Source organism: Centroberyx affinis, unplaced genomic scaffold, assembly GCF_046629955.1.
Source record: "Centroberyx affinis isolate AG114_WGS23_722 - 3 ecotype Tasmania unplaced genomic scaffold, CSIRO-AGI_Caff_v1 ptg001844l_1, whole genome shotgun sequence".
Taxonomy (NCBI): Eukaryota; Metazoa; Chordata; class Actinopteri; order Beryciformes; family Berycidae; genus Centroberyx; species Centroberyx affinis.
The window spans coordinates 1-14,741 of NW_027280223.1; the positions used below are offsets into that span (position 1 = coordinate 1).

General features: G+C 43.5%; 1 protein-coding gene across 1 annotated transcript; it reads left to right on the forward strand.

Annotated features, from left to right (window-relative positions):
• The first annotated feature begins 2,624 nt into the window (after positions 1–2,624).
• LOC139652697 (uncharacterized) lies at positions 2,625–14,508 on the forward strand. The gene is made up of 4 exons (XM_071529860.1): positions 2,625–2,749; positions 6,628–6,879; positions 9,593–9,801; positions 13,461–14,508. Exons 1-4 carry the CDS (start codon positions 2,651–2,653, stop codon positions 13,510–13,512), a joined length of 612 nt encoding a protein of 203 aa, XP_071385961.1. The 5' UTR covers positions 2,625–2,650; the 3' UTR covers positions 13,513–14,508.
• Positions 14,509–14,741: the final 233 nt, after the last annotated feature.

Consider the following 14,741-nt stretch of genomic DNA (forward strand, 5'->3'; position numbering starts at 1 on the left):
CCTGAAAATGCTTGAAAATTATGCTTGAAATGTGTTTCTTTTTTTTTTATATACAGTACTGTGCAAAAGTCTTAGGCACATGTCAAAGAAATCCATAAAGCGAAGATGCTTTCAAAACTAATGAAATGAAAAGTTTTTGAATATCAAACATTTACAATAAACAGTAGTCTACTGACACACTAATGCAGAAAACAAATAAACATTAAAGACTTCTAAGAAATGTATATAAAAACTCTAGGGTGCCTAAGACTTTTGCACAGTACTGTATATGGGTTTATTGATTTTTGATTCAGAAAACATTACGATTGCGTTGAAGCAACACACATCAACAAAAACAACAATTAAAAGAGGGACAAAATCAAAACAAAACAGAACATCTCGGCTCACAGACTCACACATTCAAACAGGACTCAGGAATTACATAAAATAAAAATAAAAATAACAAATAGCTAAGTAGCAGGTATCACACAGGTCCCTATACTACATAAACCCTCTTGTAAGAATAGCAGAGATATCTAAACCAATATATGACATAAAAGGCTCCCATGTTCTACGAAATACATTGTCAAATAGTCCAATGATACATATTCAAGTATGACTGAAATGTGTTTCTTAGACAAATATAAAGTCGATGCCTGTGTGTGAATTTCTTTCCAAAGCCTTTGCCTTTCCCTCAAGGCAAAGGGCGGCTACTTTAAAGAATCTAAAATATAAGATAGTTTTGATTTTTGTTTTGTTTTGGTTTGCGGCATAATTCCACTTGTGTTATTTCATAGTTTTGATGTCTTAACTATTATTCTAAAATGTGTGAAATAGTAAAAATAAAGAAAAATGTGGTGTGTCCAAAGTTTTGAGGGGCAGCGTATATATACAGTATATTGTTTTCTTTGTTTTTCTCATTGGTGTTATGTGCCTGCAAACGCACAGGAGGTGGGGAGGTGGACAAAATAACACGACTTTGAAGTCACTGAGTCACGAGGCAGCTGCGCGGGCCCGTCACTAGACTGAACGCCAATTAGCAGTATGTGTCGGCTTTAAAAGGAGCCTGACGATCGGCACTTTTACACGGGGCATCTAACGGAGGCCGGGGCAGTCTGTGCCAGAACTGCAGGGGCATCAGTCACAAAAAAAAACTGCCAAACTATTTAATGTGGCGGCGGCGGCGGCAAGGGGAGCAGCCTGCCAAACACTGACACACTGCATCAGCAGAGAGGAACAGTGGTCAAGTGGAAGCTCTCCGACAGGGACGGGCAGCTTTGTTTTCTTATTTTTGTTTGTTTAATTAGTTCTCTTGCGTACTTCTTCTTCTTCTTCTTCTTCTTCTTATTTTTCCGTGCGTTTGTTTGCTCACCTGTAACTCGAAAAACCGTTCACGCTACACATACCGTTCTTATATCAAAACGTGCGGAATTCTTTGTAGATGTGTTCAAATTATTAACATTAGAATATATTTGCATATTTAATGAGTTATTGCAGATTTAGAGGTTTTTTTAAAAACGTCTGTGATGTATCTTATATGTCAAACCGTGCGGAATTCTTTGTAGAGGTGTGCTATGACTTTTATTTATGATACTCCTTATACTTTTTCAGTTATTAATTCATAATTCATCAATCCATAGACATAACATTTATAGTTTATGAGTAAAATACATGCATGTCTATGGCCTTCCATCCGCTTCCATGATATTTGTAACTCAGCCTCTGTATACAGCAGAAACTCCATTCAAATTGCAAAATGCTCACCACAGCATACTGATCAACCGTTCCTAAGCTCATAATGATGACCTGTATAGTTTATGAGTTATAAAATACATGAGTGTCTATGGCCTTCCATCCGCTACCATGATATTTATAACTCAGCCTCTGTATACAGTAGAAACTCCATTTAAATTTCAAAATGGTCGCCAGCTTACAGCAATCACACGCATTTTCTTCAGGAAATGCTTTTCTAGTTCGTCTTCAAAAGTGTTAAAATTTTGTGTACATGCGCAAAATTGATCGCATAAAAAGTCTTAAATGTGGCTTTCTGAAACCCACAGATACTGCTGTTAATGTAATAAATTACCAGGCAGAGTGATGTTAAAATTAGTCGAAAAATATCGACCCCTTATTATTATAATAATTATCATTTTCAGTTAATATAATAATGTGTTACATTATCAGGAAAGAAATATTCACAATATCAGATTTTCTTACATTTTTTACTCAATTTGAGAGACATTTTGAAGTTATATTATCCGACAGTTATTACATAAGTAGTGCATGCCAGTGTATATTACCTTGGATGAAGACAAGCCTCCAGGTGTGTGTGTGTGTGTGTGTGTGTGTGTGTGTGTGGGATGCCCTTTAAAGCACTGTGGAGGGAGCGGTCCACTCAGCTGAACCTGACAGCCTCGTCAGAGCGCGTCTCCCCGGACGCCCGACTGAAACGTTTCGGTTCATCCTTCACCTTCCCCCCCCCGTCTCCTCTCACATCATGTTGGGATGAGAAACTTCATGTCCACTCTCTCCCCGTCTCTCTCTCTCTCTCTCTCTCTCTCTCTCCTCCACCTGGGGCCCCTGAAATCGATGTGAGACGGGGGGGAGATTGATGGAGCGGGACAGGACCGCGGTTTATTTTTCTGTCTGTCCCCTTTTTTCTCTGTGCAGGATGGAGGGATCCGCGGAGAAGGAGAAGAACGGCCATCTGAATCCTGCCTTTCACCTCAAGGTGGTCGGGCCGATCAACAAAGCCAGCAGCCACAAGGGGGTGAGTGAAGTGTGTGTGTGTGGGGGGGGGGGAGAAGGAAGGTGGAAAGGGAGGGAGGTAGGGTTGAAGGATAAAAAGGAAGGAAGGAGGAATGGGGAAAGGGAGGGAAGAAAGGAGGTAAAGGAGGCATGAAGGAAGGAGAAAATAAGGGAGGAAGAAAAGAAGGAAGGAAGGAACAAAGGCAAGAAGGGAGGAAAGGAAGGAAGGAAAGTGGGAAGTAGGGAAGGAAGGAGTGAATGAAAGAAGGAAGGAGGAAAGGGAGGGAGGGAGGGTTGAAGGATAAAAGGAAGGAAGGAGGAATGGGAGGAGGAAAGAAGGAAGGAAAAAGGGAGGAAGGAGGAAAGGGAGGGAGGGAGGGGGGAAAGGAGGTAAGGGAGGGAGGATAACAGGAAGTCAGGGGAGGGAAGGAAGGAAGTAAAGAAGGCATGAAGGAAGGAAGGAGAAAAGAAGGAAGGAAGGAACAAAGGCAAGAAGGGAGGAAAGGAAGGAAGGGAAGTAGGGAAGGAAGGAGGAAAGGGAGGGAGGGAGGGTTGAAGGATAAAAGGAAGGAAGAAGGAATGGGAGGATGATGGGAAGGGAGGAATAATGGAGGCATGGGAGGCAGGGCAGAAAAAAGAGGAAAGGGAGGGTAGGAAGGAAGGAAGGAGGAATGGGAGGAGGAAAGAAGGAAGGAAAAAAGGAGGAAGGAAGAAAGGGAGGGAGGGGGAGGAACGGAGGGAAGGGAGGGAAGGAAGGAGGTAAAGAAGGCATGAAGGAAGGAGAAACGAAGTGAGGAAGAAAAGAAGGAAGGAAGGAACAAAGGCAAGAAGGGAGGAAAGAAAGGAAGGAAAGTAGGAAGTAGGGAAGGAAGGAATGAAAGAAGGAAGGAGGAAAGGGAGAGAGGGAGGGTTGAACGATAAAAGGAAGGAAGAAGGAATGGGAGGATGATGGAAAGGGAGGAATAATGGAGGCAGGGCAGAAAAAAGAGGAAAGGGAGGGTAGGAAGGAAGGAAGTAAAGAAGGCATGCAGGAAGGAAGGAGGAAAGAAGGGAGGAAGAAAAGGAATGAAGGAAGGAACAAAGGTAAGAAGAACGGAGGAAAGGAGGAGCAAGGAAGGAAGGAAAGCAGGAAGTAGGGAAAGAAGGAATGGAAGAAGGTAGGAGGAAAGGGAAGGAAGGAAGTAAAGATGGCATGCAGGATGGAAGGAGGAAAGAAGGGAGGAAAGCAGGAAGTAGGGAAGGAAGGAAGGAATGAAGACAGGAAGGAAGGAACGAATGAACGCAAGAAGAAAGGAGGAAAGGAAGGAAGGAAAGCAGGAAGTAGGGAAGGACGGAAGGAATGAAGACAGGAAGGAAGGAACGAATGAACGAAAGAAGAAAGGAGGAAAGGAAGCAAGGAAGGAAGGAAAGCAGGAAGTAGGGAAGGAAAGAATGGAAGAAGGTAGGAGGAAAGGGAAGGAAGGAAGGAAGTAAAGAAGGCATGCAGGATGGAAGGAGGAAAGAGGGGAGGAAGAAAATAAGGAATAAAGAAAGGAAGGACGGAAGGAATGAAGACAGGAAGGAAGGAATGAATGCAAGAAGAAAGGAGGAAAGGAAGGAAGCAAGGAAGGAAGGAAGGAAAGCAGGAAGTAGGGAAGGAAGGAAGGAATGAAAGAAGGTAGGAGGGAAGTGAGGGAGAAGGGAGCAATGGGAGTAAGGTGGAAAGGAAACCGAGGGAGGGATGAAGAACAGAAACAAGGATGGAAGGAAAGCAGAAAGGAGGAAAGGGATAACCAAGGAAAGGAAGGAAAGGGAGCGAGCAGACAGTGTGTGTACCCGTCCCCTCCTGCTGTGTGTCAGTGGACACTGTGCCTCCATGTGGCTGACCTTCACAGTAAATGGCCTCATTTTACAGCAGCATGTCAAACTATGTGACAACTATGTTCCAGTCTGCCTCCTCCCACGCTCTCCACACTCCTCTGTTCTGCTCCATCATTCCCCTCCAGCACCACTTCAACATCTCTCTTGTTTTCTTCTTTAAACCCATACTTAAGTGGATTGGTTAACAGCTCAGGCTCAAGTTCCGGTTGTCATCGGCTTATTCAAGATCTCCCGGTTTCAGATTCGGGTTGATGCGTAACGCAGTCGTCAACATTTTACATAATGAATATCAAGAAAGCATGACTGTTAACGCTTTCATTATACACACTGGCACACACACACACACACATACACATGCCGAGAAAGTGTTTCATAGCTCATTTGATTTTGCATCACGATATACAAAAGTATACCCATGGTTAAAAACCAAAATATAACCAACCAGTCTACTTCCAGTATACAAAGCGTTTACAACAGTCTACAATCTACTTCCAGTTTACAACCAGTCTATATCCAGTGTACAACCAGTCTATATCCAGTCTACTTCCAGTGTACAACCAGTCTATATCCAGTCTACTTCCAGTGTACAACCAGTCTATATCCAGTCTACTTCCAGTGTACAACCAGTCTATATCCAGTGTACAACCAGTCTATATCCAGTCTACTTCCAGTGTACAACCAGTCTATATCCAGTCTACAATCTACTTCCAGTGTACAACCAGTCTATATCCAGTCTACAATCTACTTCCAGTGTACAACCAGTCTATATCCAGTCTACAATCTACTTCCAGTGTACAACCAGTCTATATCCAGTCTACTCCCAGTGCACAACCAGTCTATATCCAGTCTACTCCCAGTTTACAACCAGTCTATATCCAGTCTACTTCCAGTGTACAACCAGTCTATATCCAGTCTACTCCCAGTTTACAACCAGTCTATATCCAGTCTACTCCCAGTTTACAACCAGTCTATATCCAGTCTACTTCCAGTGTACAACCAGTCTACTTCCAGTGTACAACCAGTCTATATCCAGTCTACTTCCAGTGTACAACTAGTTTATATCCAGTCTACTTCCAGTGTACAACCAGTCTATATCCAGTGTACAACCAGTCTATATCCAGTCTACTTCCAGTGTACAACCAGTCTACTTCCAGTGTACAACCAGTCTATATCCAGTGTACAACCAGTCTATATCCAGTCTACTTCCAGTGTACAACCAGTCTATATCCAGTCTATGTCCAGTGTACAACCAGTCTATATCCAGTCTACAACCAGTCTATATCCAGTCTACTTCCAGTGTACAACCAGTCTATATCCAGTCTACTCCCAGTGTACAACCAGTCTATATCCAGTCTACTCCCAGTTTACAACCAGTCTATATCCAGTCTACTGCCAGTGCACAACCAGTCTATATCCAGTCTACTTCCAGTGCACAACCAGTCTATATCCAGTCTACTTCCAGTGCACAACCAGTCTATATCCAGTCTACTTCCAGTGCATAACCAGTCTATATCCAGTCTACTTCCAGTGCACAACCAGTCTATATCCAGTCTACTTCCAGTGTACAACCAGTCTATATCCAGTCTACTTCCAGTCTTCTTCCAGGTAACAGTCAGTGTTCAGCAGAGTTCAGGTGCAGCTCTGTCCTCAGTGTGCAGAATAGAGAATGTTGCTGATGCAGTAACATTATGACACAATAATACAATGAAACTGTGTTGATCCCTGTGGAGAAACTGGGTCAATGCAGCAGCAAATAGTAATAGGATACAGCAAAGAACAATAGAATAAAAGCATAAAGATAGAGTATCAAATAAACAACAACAATTCGAAAAGAATAGGTTGTTTTCACATGACGTCACGTGCGAGACTCCGTTTCTGTTTCGAAAGAAGTAAAGGGAGGAGGGAAGGAAAGAAGGAAGAAAGAAAGGAGGAAAGGGAGAGAGGGTGGGAGGAATGAAGGAAGCAAGGAATGAGTATTATTATCCTTCTACTGAACAACTTTGTTTTTCTGTTTTTCATGGTCTCGATTTCGAAACCCAGCTTTCTCACACCAGCAAAGAGGTCCTGCCGCTCAGGCCGGGCCCGGCACCCAATGGCACCCAGCCGGTCAACATTGTGCGTCCGCTTAGGCCTGTCCCGTCGCCCCAGGGTGCCGCGCGAGACCTCAAGGCGGTCCGCCCGCCGCTGCCGGCCGGCAAGCCTCCGGCCGCCCCGCCCAAATCCCCCTCGACCCCGCAGAGGCTCACCCCGCCCAAGAAACCCCTGCCGCTCAACCCGACACGATCTCCGCTGGTAAGGTCTCATTCTCAGGTTTTTGGTCAAGGTATCAATGTGGGTAAATCTGTCATTGATCCAAATGCCTAAGTACTTATATTGAGAGACCCTCTCAATACGAGCACCATGTAGAGTGCTGCTCTTACAATATTGTCACTCAGGATAAGAGCTTCAGCCAAATGCCTAAAATGTAAATTATTGCAGATGTTTTTGCTGGAGAAAAATAATAAATGAAAGAGCCGTATGTTTTTTATCTGATTGCTTTCCTATTGATTCCTCCTCCAAAACTACTCTCATCTCTGGTTCTCTGTGAAGTGTAAAATGCCTTCTAAATTGGATCAAGTTTTGAATGTTATCTTGCTTTTTCTTGTTTGTGTCAAATATATTTCGTGTTAGTTTAGTTTGTGACTCCGCGGTCTCAGAGCCGTGCTGCAGTGGTAATTTTTAATCTAATACCTGAGTGTGAAGCCGGACAGAAGTTCCCATTAACACCTAGCTGAACGGATTCGGGAGACAACCTGGACGCATTCCAGACTGACAGTACAGAAAGTGGAATGGAGCTCTCCTCCCCGCTGTGCCAGGGATTTAGTGTTGTACTGCATCTTGGCTTTGATCCCACTTTGTAAGATGTCCTCTTCGCCCTTTTTGATCACCCTTTCCTTTCTGTTTCTTCCTTTCCTTGTTTTTTTCCACTCCTGCTTTTCTTCTCTTCCTTCTTTTTTGTCCATTTACATTTTACATTATTAGATCACCAAAAACCGCAAATAACCATGCAAAGGTCAGGGGCTTTAGTGGCTTTACAATATTACTGTGACAATAGAAGGATCGTATAAGAGTGAAGTGCTGGGAAAACACGTAAGGTCTTTCCCAATATGCGTTCTTATCCAATCTTGCAGCTGGTTAATATCTAAACAGCCACATACTTTGGCTGTTTAGATATTAACCAATTCCAAAACCAAAAAACACAGACAACAGAAGACAAACAAAGATCCTGGAAGTTTACTTGCCAACCGAGAATCCATCAAATGGTGACTTTACCAACAGGAATGAATGGGAAGCCCCAAGATTAATTGGCTCTGTATCAAGCAGACTCCTGATTGGCTGCCTGTTACACTTTCTCTACACAAATCAGCAGTGTCTAAACTTGTGTTTCTCCGCTGTCAGGATGGTTAACTGGCCTAACAGTTCTCTGTTCTTCAGTTCATGTCAAACTGTAAAGGTGTTTTCTCTTCTTCAGTCCATCTCAAACTGTAAAGATGTTTTCTCTTCTTCAGTCCATCTCAAACTGGACAGGTGTTCTCTGTTCTTTAGTCCATGTAAAGATGTTCTCTGTTCTTCAGTTCATCTCAAACTGTAAAGATGTTCTCTGTTCTTCAGTTCATCTCAAACTGTAAAGATGTTCTCTGTTCTTCAGTTCATGTCAAACTGTAACGGTGTTTGCTCTTCTTCAGTCCATCTCAAACTGTAAAGATGTTTTCTCTTCTTCAGTCCATCTCAAACTGAACAGATGTTCTCTGTTATTTAGTTCATCTCAAACTGTAAAGGTGTTTTCTCTTCTTCAGTCCATCTCAAACTGGACAGGTGTTCTCTGTTCTTTAGTCCATCTCAAACTGTACAGATGTTCTCTGTTCTTCAGTCCATCTCAAACTGGAAAGATGTTCTCTGTTCTTCAATTCATCTCAAACTGGAAAGATGTTTTCTCTTCTTCAGTCCATCTCAAACTGTAAAGATGTTTTCTCTTCTTCAGTCCATCTCAAACTGGAAAGATATTTTCTCTTCTTCAGTCCATCTCAAACTGGAAAGATATTTTCTCTTCTTCAGTCCATCTCAAACTGTAAAGATGTTTTCTCTTCTTAATCCATCTCAAACTGTAAAGATGTTCTCTGTTCTTGCGCTCTTGAGAAGTTCATTCTCTCCAAGAAAATGTGGAAAGAACGCAAGGACGCAAATATCAACTTCGAATTCTTAGATTTGATAATCACCTATCCATGACAGTGATATCAGTGTTTTGTTTACGCCACCATATTGACTGCCAAAACAGTGTTCTATTATAACCAAAGACTAAAAAAACAAGCCACCATGAAAAAGCAACCGTCTCACTGACTTTGAAAGAACAGGAGAGCTTTTTGTAATCGATTGACGTCCTTGAAGGATGTGACTCTTCCTCTCTGCCACGTGTGCAGATAAACTCCTAGAGATCCATTACATCGTATTCACACCCGAACTTTCCAAAAGTTCTTCATCTTTAATTCAAAAGTTGTTCCTGATTACTGGGCAGGTAAGATAATGTGACATTTATAAATTGTTGCCACGTCTCTCTTTATCAGTGGGCAAACAACGAAATTCCACTCCCTCCATCCTGACAGCACAACGTCTAACGGGCATTTTAATTGGTACTCAGTTGGTAAAATGCATTATTTGATAAAATGGTAATCAATGGTAAGCACTTTCTCTCTCTAACTGAATGTTTGTTTTGGGAGTCAATTTCGGAGTCAATATGGCGGCCTCAACAGAACAGTGAGTCATTGGTAGAATAAGAGCTGAGAAAAGATAGAAGGGATTTTTAGAGGGTGATGTGAGTTGCCTCTTGAAAAGAAGAGTTTTCAGTCTATGGCATGAGATGAGAAGTGACTCTGCAGTTCTCACTGGAGTGGGAAGGCTTAGCAAAGCGTCCAGTTGCATCTGAACGTCCAATAATCAATTGTCCTACAATGTCTGTTTGTCTGTTTAGTTGGTGTCAGAGCTGCAGCCCAGACCCTCCCCCTTCCCTCCCCAGAGGCCTCTGCCCCTCAGCCCGGCCAGAGGGGCCCTTCCCACGGTGAGCCCGGCCCGGACCCCGCTCTCCAAACCTTCCACGGGCCTGCTGGTCATGATGCCTCCAGCCATCGGACCCAAACCCGTGGGCAAAGTCTCAGCCATCCCCCCTCTCAAAGCACTCAGGTGGGCCAACATGTGCAGAGACGAGCATGCGCATACACAATGTACTCTAAAATCCTCGGGTAGGGTTCTTCTGGCTGTCCCTCAGTCTAGACTCAAGACCAAAGCCGTGATCAGATAGGAGGTTTTTCTCGGAATTGTTCAGATCGGTCTGTTAAGGCTGAATCTTAACAGACAAACCCCTTACACTACCAGATAATCTGGACAGACATCAGTCCTGACCAAGCCTCTGATCAGGATTTCCCCCGATCGTCAGGATGGGTAAATCTTGTATATATCGGCCCGATCCTCTAGCATGAACCCACCCTAAAGGTGATTAAAGGGCCCTTCTGACTGTCCCTCAATCTAAAATCGAGATTAAAAGTAATTTAAGGTCCTTCTGAATGGCCCTCAGTCTAGACGCAAGCCTGGAATGGCTGGAAATGGATCCAGATAAACGAGATAAATTGCCCCATGACAGTGATAAAATAATAAAGAGGATTATTGATTTTGTTGTACTGGATGACTAGCCCCTCTCCGTGGTGGAAAATGTGGGCTTTTGCCACATAATGGAGAGTTTGGAGCCGTGCTATAGTTTGCCCTCTCAACACTATATTTCAAATTTCCACTACAGATAAGTTCAGACGTCTGCCCCATGTCACTGCTGAGTTTGACCACGCACTGGATTGATTCCATCTTTACTTTACCAAGTGTGGCCAAAAAAATAAACATTTTTCAATTAATTGCAAAAATATTGGATCGGTACTCTGTACTCTGTACTCTGGAGATAGTTGAATAACTTGGGTCGGTATCGGAGATTTCAAAAATTAGATCAGGACATCCTTACACTCACATTTGCTTGCGCAGATGTGTTCGACTGTGGTGCAATTTCAGGCAGGTTTGCTTTCTATGTAATTAAAGGGTCCTTCTCGCTGTCCCCAGTCTAGACTAATATGACTAGAAAATATCAGCAGAGTGAGTGAGTGAAACAAAGTGAGCAGCCACAGCGCACGCACTGCAGAGATTTCTGCATTCAGAAACACAGAGGCGGCCCAAGGCCGTGTTTTTGTTGTTGCTTGCAGGCCCCCTGCCACGCCAAGGTCTGTTAAAAAATCTGGCAATTTGTTTTTGCCTTAGTTATCGGCAAAAAACACACATCGAAAAATACAATTTGAGACTTTATTACTAATCGGTAGGGTGTTTTGGTAAATTCGGCATGTATATAAGCCTCAAACAGCTCAAATTTTAACGGACTGGCCCATTTATGTGCCAGGGAAGTCGTGTTACTTCACATACAAAATAGTAACTCCTTACCTTTGATATGTTCCAAAAATCCACAGACAACAGGAATCGTGGTAATGTCAGTATCCTGATCACGGCAAGCGTCCATTGAACAAAAACAAGCAAATAGTAAACATGATTTCCCCCACCAGTGATGTAGTTCCACCCTTGGGTCAGTCCCATTCATTGTCAATGCCGCCCCCTAGCGGCACAAAGTCAACGTTACAGTGTGACTAACAAACGAACTAACGGACGGAGACTGAGCCATAGTCCCCCCTTTGGTGGGGGACAAAAATGCACCAACTCGGTACAACTTGCTGACCATGCTGATGATGGTCTTGCTCTACGGAGGGCAGAGTGTTGTTGCAATGACAACACTGAACGATAGAGGCCAGCATTGGACCAGAAAATACACATAGACCCTTTAAGACTAAAGGTGGTTTTACCATCAGGGCTCCTAGACTGTGGAACAGCCTGCCTGAAAAACCTCTAATGAAAACTGCTAATTCACTATCATCACTACTTTTTAATGTTTTTTATGTGACTTTTGTATGTATTTCAAATATCTTTTGTGACTGTTACTAATTTTCAGGTATTCTGATTTTATCTCCTAATTTATTTTACTATTGTTGTTTGTGTGCCTATCTGAAACACACTTGTTAAACTCTGCTTTTATTATTAAAGGAATAGTTCACCCAAAAATGAAAATTCTGTCATCATCTCCTCCCCCTCATGCCAGTTGAAACACAGGTGAAGTTTGACCTGTGTTTCAACTGGCATGAGGGGGAGGAGATGATGACAGAATTTTCATTTTTGGGTGAACTATTCCTTTAAGATGTACAAGTACACACACACACACACACACACACACACACACACACACACACAGAGAATTCACAAGAACAGAGCAGAGCATCGACCCAAGGCCGCTGCTTTATACAGTATTGAATGGCAAGCTAGGCAGCATTTTATACTGTATGTGTAAACCTCATCACACTGTACTTTTCCATTCCGAAATCATTACTCACCCCTGCCTTCAAATTGACCTCAGAGGGAATATTACTTTTCTTGATTCTATCTAAAGTAACCATAACGAGAAAAGCCTCGTCCATAAAGGAGTCATTGTTCGTGGGTTTTTTTTTTTTCGTTCTTTTTCTTTCCTGAGCCTCTAACCCCGTTTGAATGGGCATTTTATTACGTACCTATAAAAGCCCTGGGAGGCTGTATCTCTGAGAAATATTGCCTCTCGATTTCTCTATCTCTGCATCTCTCACTGTTTCCTTCTCAGCCAACAAAACTGTTATATCCGTGCGGGTTGGGCGGGGGCTTAGCCTAGCAAAGCTTAGACCCGGGCAGATAAACGCTCCCGAGTTTATAAGCCGTGGATCGCGTTTCCGAGCACACGTAGTTGACTTAGTTCTTCATCAGCAATCAATTTTCATTGCGGCAAGCTCACAAGGAAGAGGCTTCCGCTTCAAACACAGTCACACCTTGTTTTTGTTCCGCGCTGTTCATCTGTAACTGTAGTGTAGTAAAGGGCAGTCAGGGAAAGCTCAAGGTGATTGTTGTGCAGGGTTTATAGTTCCTCCGCTGCCATGACAGGAAACTCTTCGCCGACATCTCTTTCTCCCTCAACTCAGATCCCACATCCATTTTTAGAGGCATGAAGACAGGGGGGGGGGGGGGGGGAGGGAGGAGCGCCTTATATCAGAGTTTACAAGTCCGTAGCACAATGCCTGACAGTGTTCAGAGTAGAGTTCTTCAAGGCCGATATTTTTTGCCGATATTCCGTATCTTTGAATTTGACCGTTTTCATGCCAAAAATCTATATGAATAATCAGCGTTTCCCTCATACCAGGCAGGACCTTTCACACTCAATTCATTGATTCGGTTTAAATTAGTCTCTTAATTAACCAACTCACTTTAAACTAAATTCTGTATTTTTTGTCATCGTGCACACTTGGGTTAGACCAGTATGGTTTGTTGTAGGCTGATAGCGACTGACAGGATTGATTCAGTATCTTTAAATTTGACCATTTTTATGCCAAAAAATTACAAGTATTCAGTGTTTACTGCAGAATGTTATTCTTGTCAGGGTGGAAAAGCCTCTGAAACAGCATTTAGACCATCATGGGACACTAAAACTCTCCATTCTCTGTCATAAAAACATGAATTCATACATGCATGCTTGTGTCTAATCTGATCCAAATGTTGCATTAGAATCAGGTTGATCAACTATAGAATAAACATATGATCAAACTGCATCATATCAGAGGTGGACCACACTGACTGACTGAACCCGATCTGATTTGTAACAAAAGTGCCAATATCAGCAAGTCGAAAATATCGGTCTAACCCTACTCTCACTTCTGTTTTTTTTTTTGTCCTTCTCCTTTTCCCAGACCGGTCCCGGGAGCCAAACCAAACACAGCCTCGCCGCCGTTGCGAAAATGACCTTGTCCTCCCCCCGCACCCCAACCCAACCCAACCCCACCCCACCCCACCCACACCCCGCACCCCCTTCGAGGAGGAGGCAGTGGCTGACAGCCTATTTTGCACTAAAAGAGGACCTTGTTGCGGGAAGGCCGGCAAAAAACGACAGAGCTGTCCCATACGCGCCCGGAGGAGGAGTGGGGGAGGAGGATTGGGGGGGGCGGGGGGAAGGGGGGGGCGGGAACAGAGTTGAAAACCAGAGACACGACAGAGGAGAGACTCGGGAACTCGAGTTCAGTTCTTTAAAATGAAACCTTCCCTCCACCCACCCCACCCTCCTTCTCTAACTTGACCGCCCCCCCCCCCTCCCTCTCCCTCTCCCTCTCCCCCCCCCCCCCCCCAGCGCGCTACCATTAACCACGACGACGCGGTTTTGCACGGAGGCCTTTTGCAGACTGAGACAAGTGTTATCGCTGGGGGGGGACGGTCACATTTGCCAAAACTTTTTTTCTTTTTTTTTTTTTTCTATTACCGTTTTTGTCAGTCTTGTTTACGCTCTCTGTGTATAAAAACAAAACAAAAAAAACAAGCGCTAGCATTTTTTTTGTAACGATCGTTGTTTTGTTTACAGGTTTCTTTTTTTTTGTTTTTTTTGTTTCGTCCCGTTTTATGATTTATGTGTTATGTGCCAAAGAGGTCTCTTCATACCGAACCCGGGGTGTGTCCTGAACGCTTGAACAACGTTCTAATAATAGGTTTTTTGACTTTATAATTTATTGCATTTACAGAAAGGAATGTCTAAACACACAAATCTGGAGGTACAGTAAGCCTATCAGCAGGCCGAGGAAACAATCACACCGCAGCTTCTTTTCAAAACACTGTTTACATGGTGGAGGACTTGACGGACGCTCGAGGCCTGCAGGACACACCGCCGGTCGCTCATGTTGATTTGAATGTCTTTTTTTTTGCTGTGCGTTATGAATTTTTGAACATAAAAACACATTTTTAGAAAACTGACGCCGGGTTTCATCCTTACTTTCATCATCCTTACTTGTGCTTATATTCTAAAGCAGCGGTTCTCAACGTGGGGTCCGGGGACCACCAAGGGGTCCTTGAGGGGGGGGGGTTCTAGGGCAGTGATTCTCAACCTTTTTCATATCAAGGACCCATAATTTAGTCCACATTAGGGCCACGGACCCCCATTTGATGACATTTTGTCTCTCGGACCCAAATCTGAGAATATCTTTATT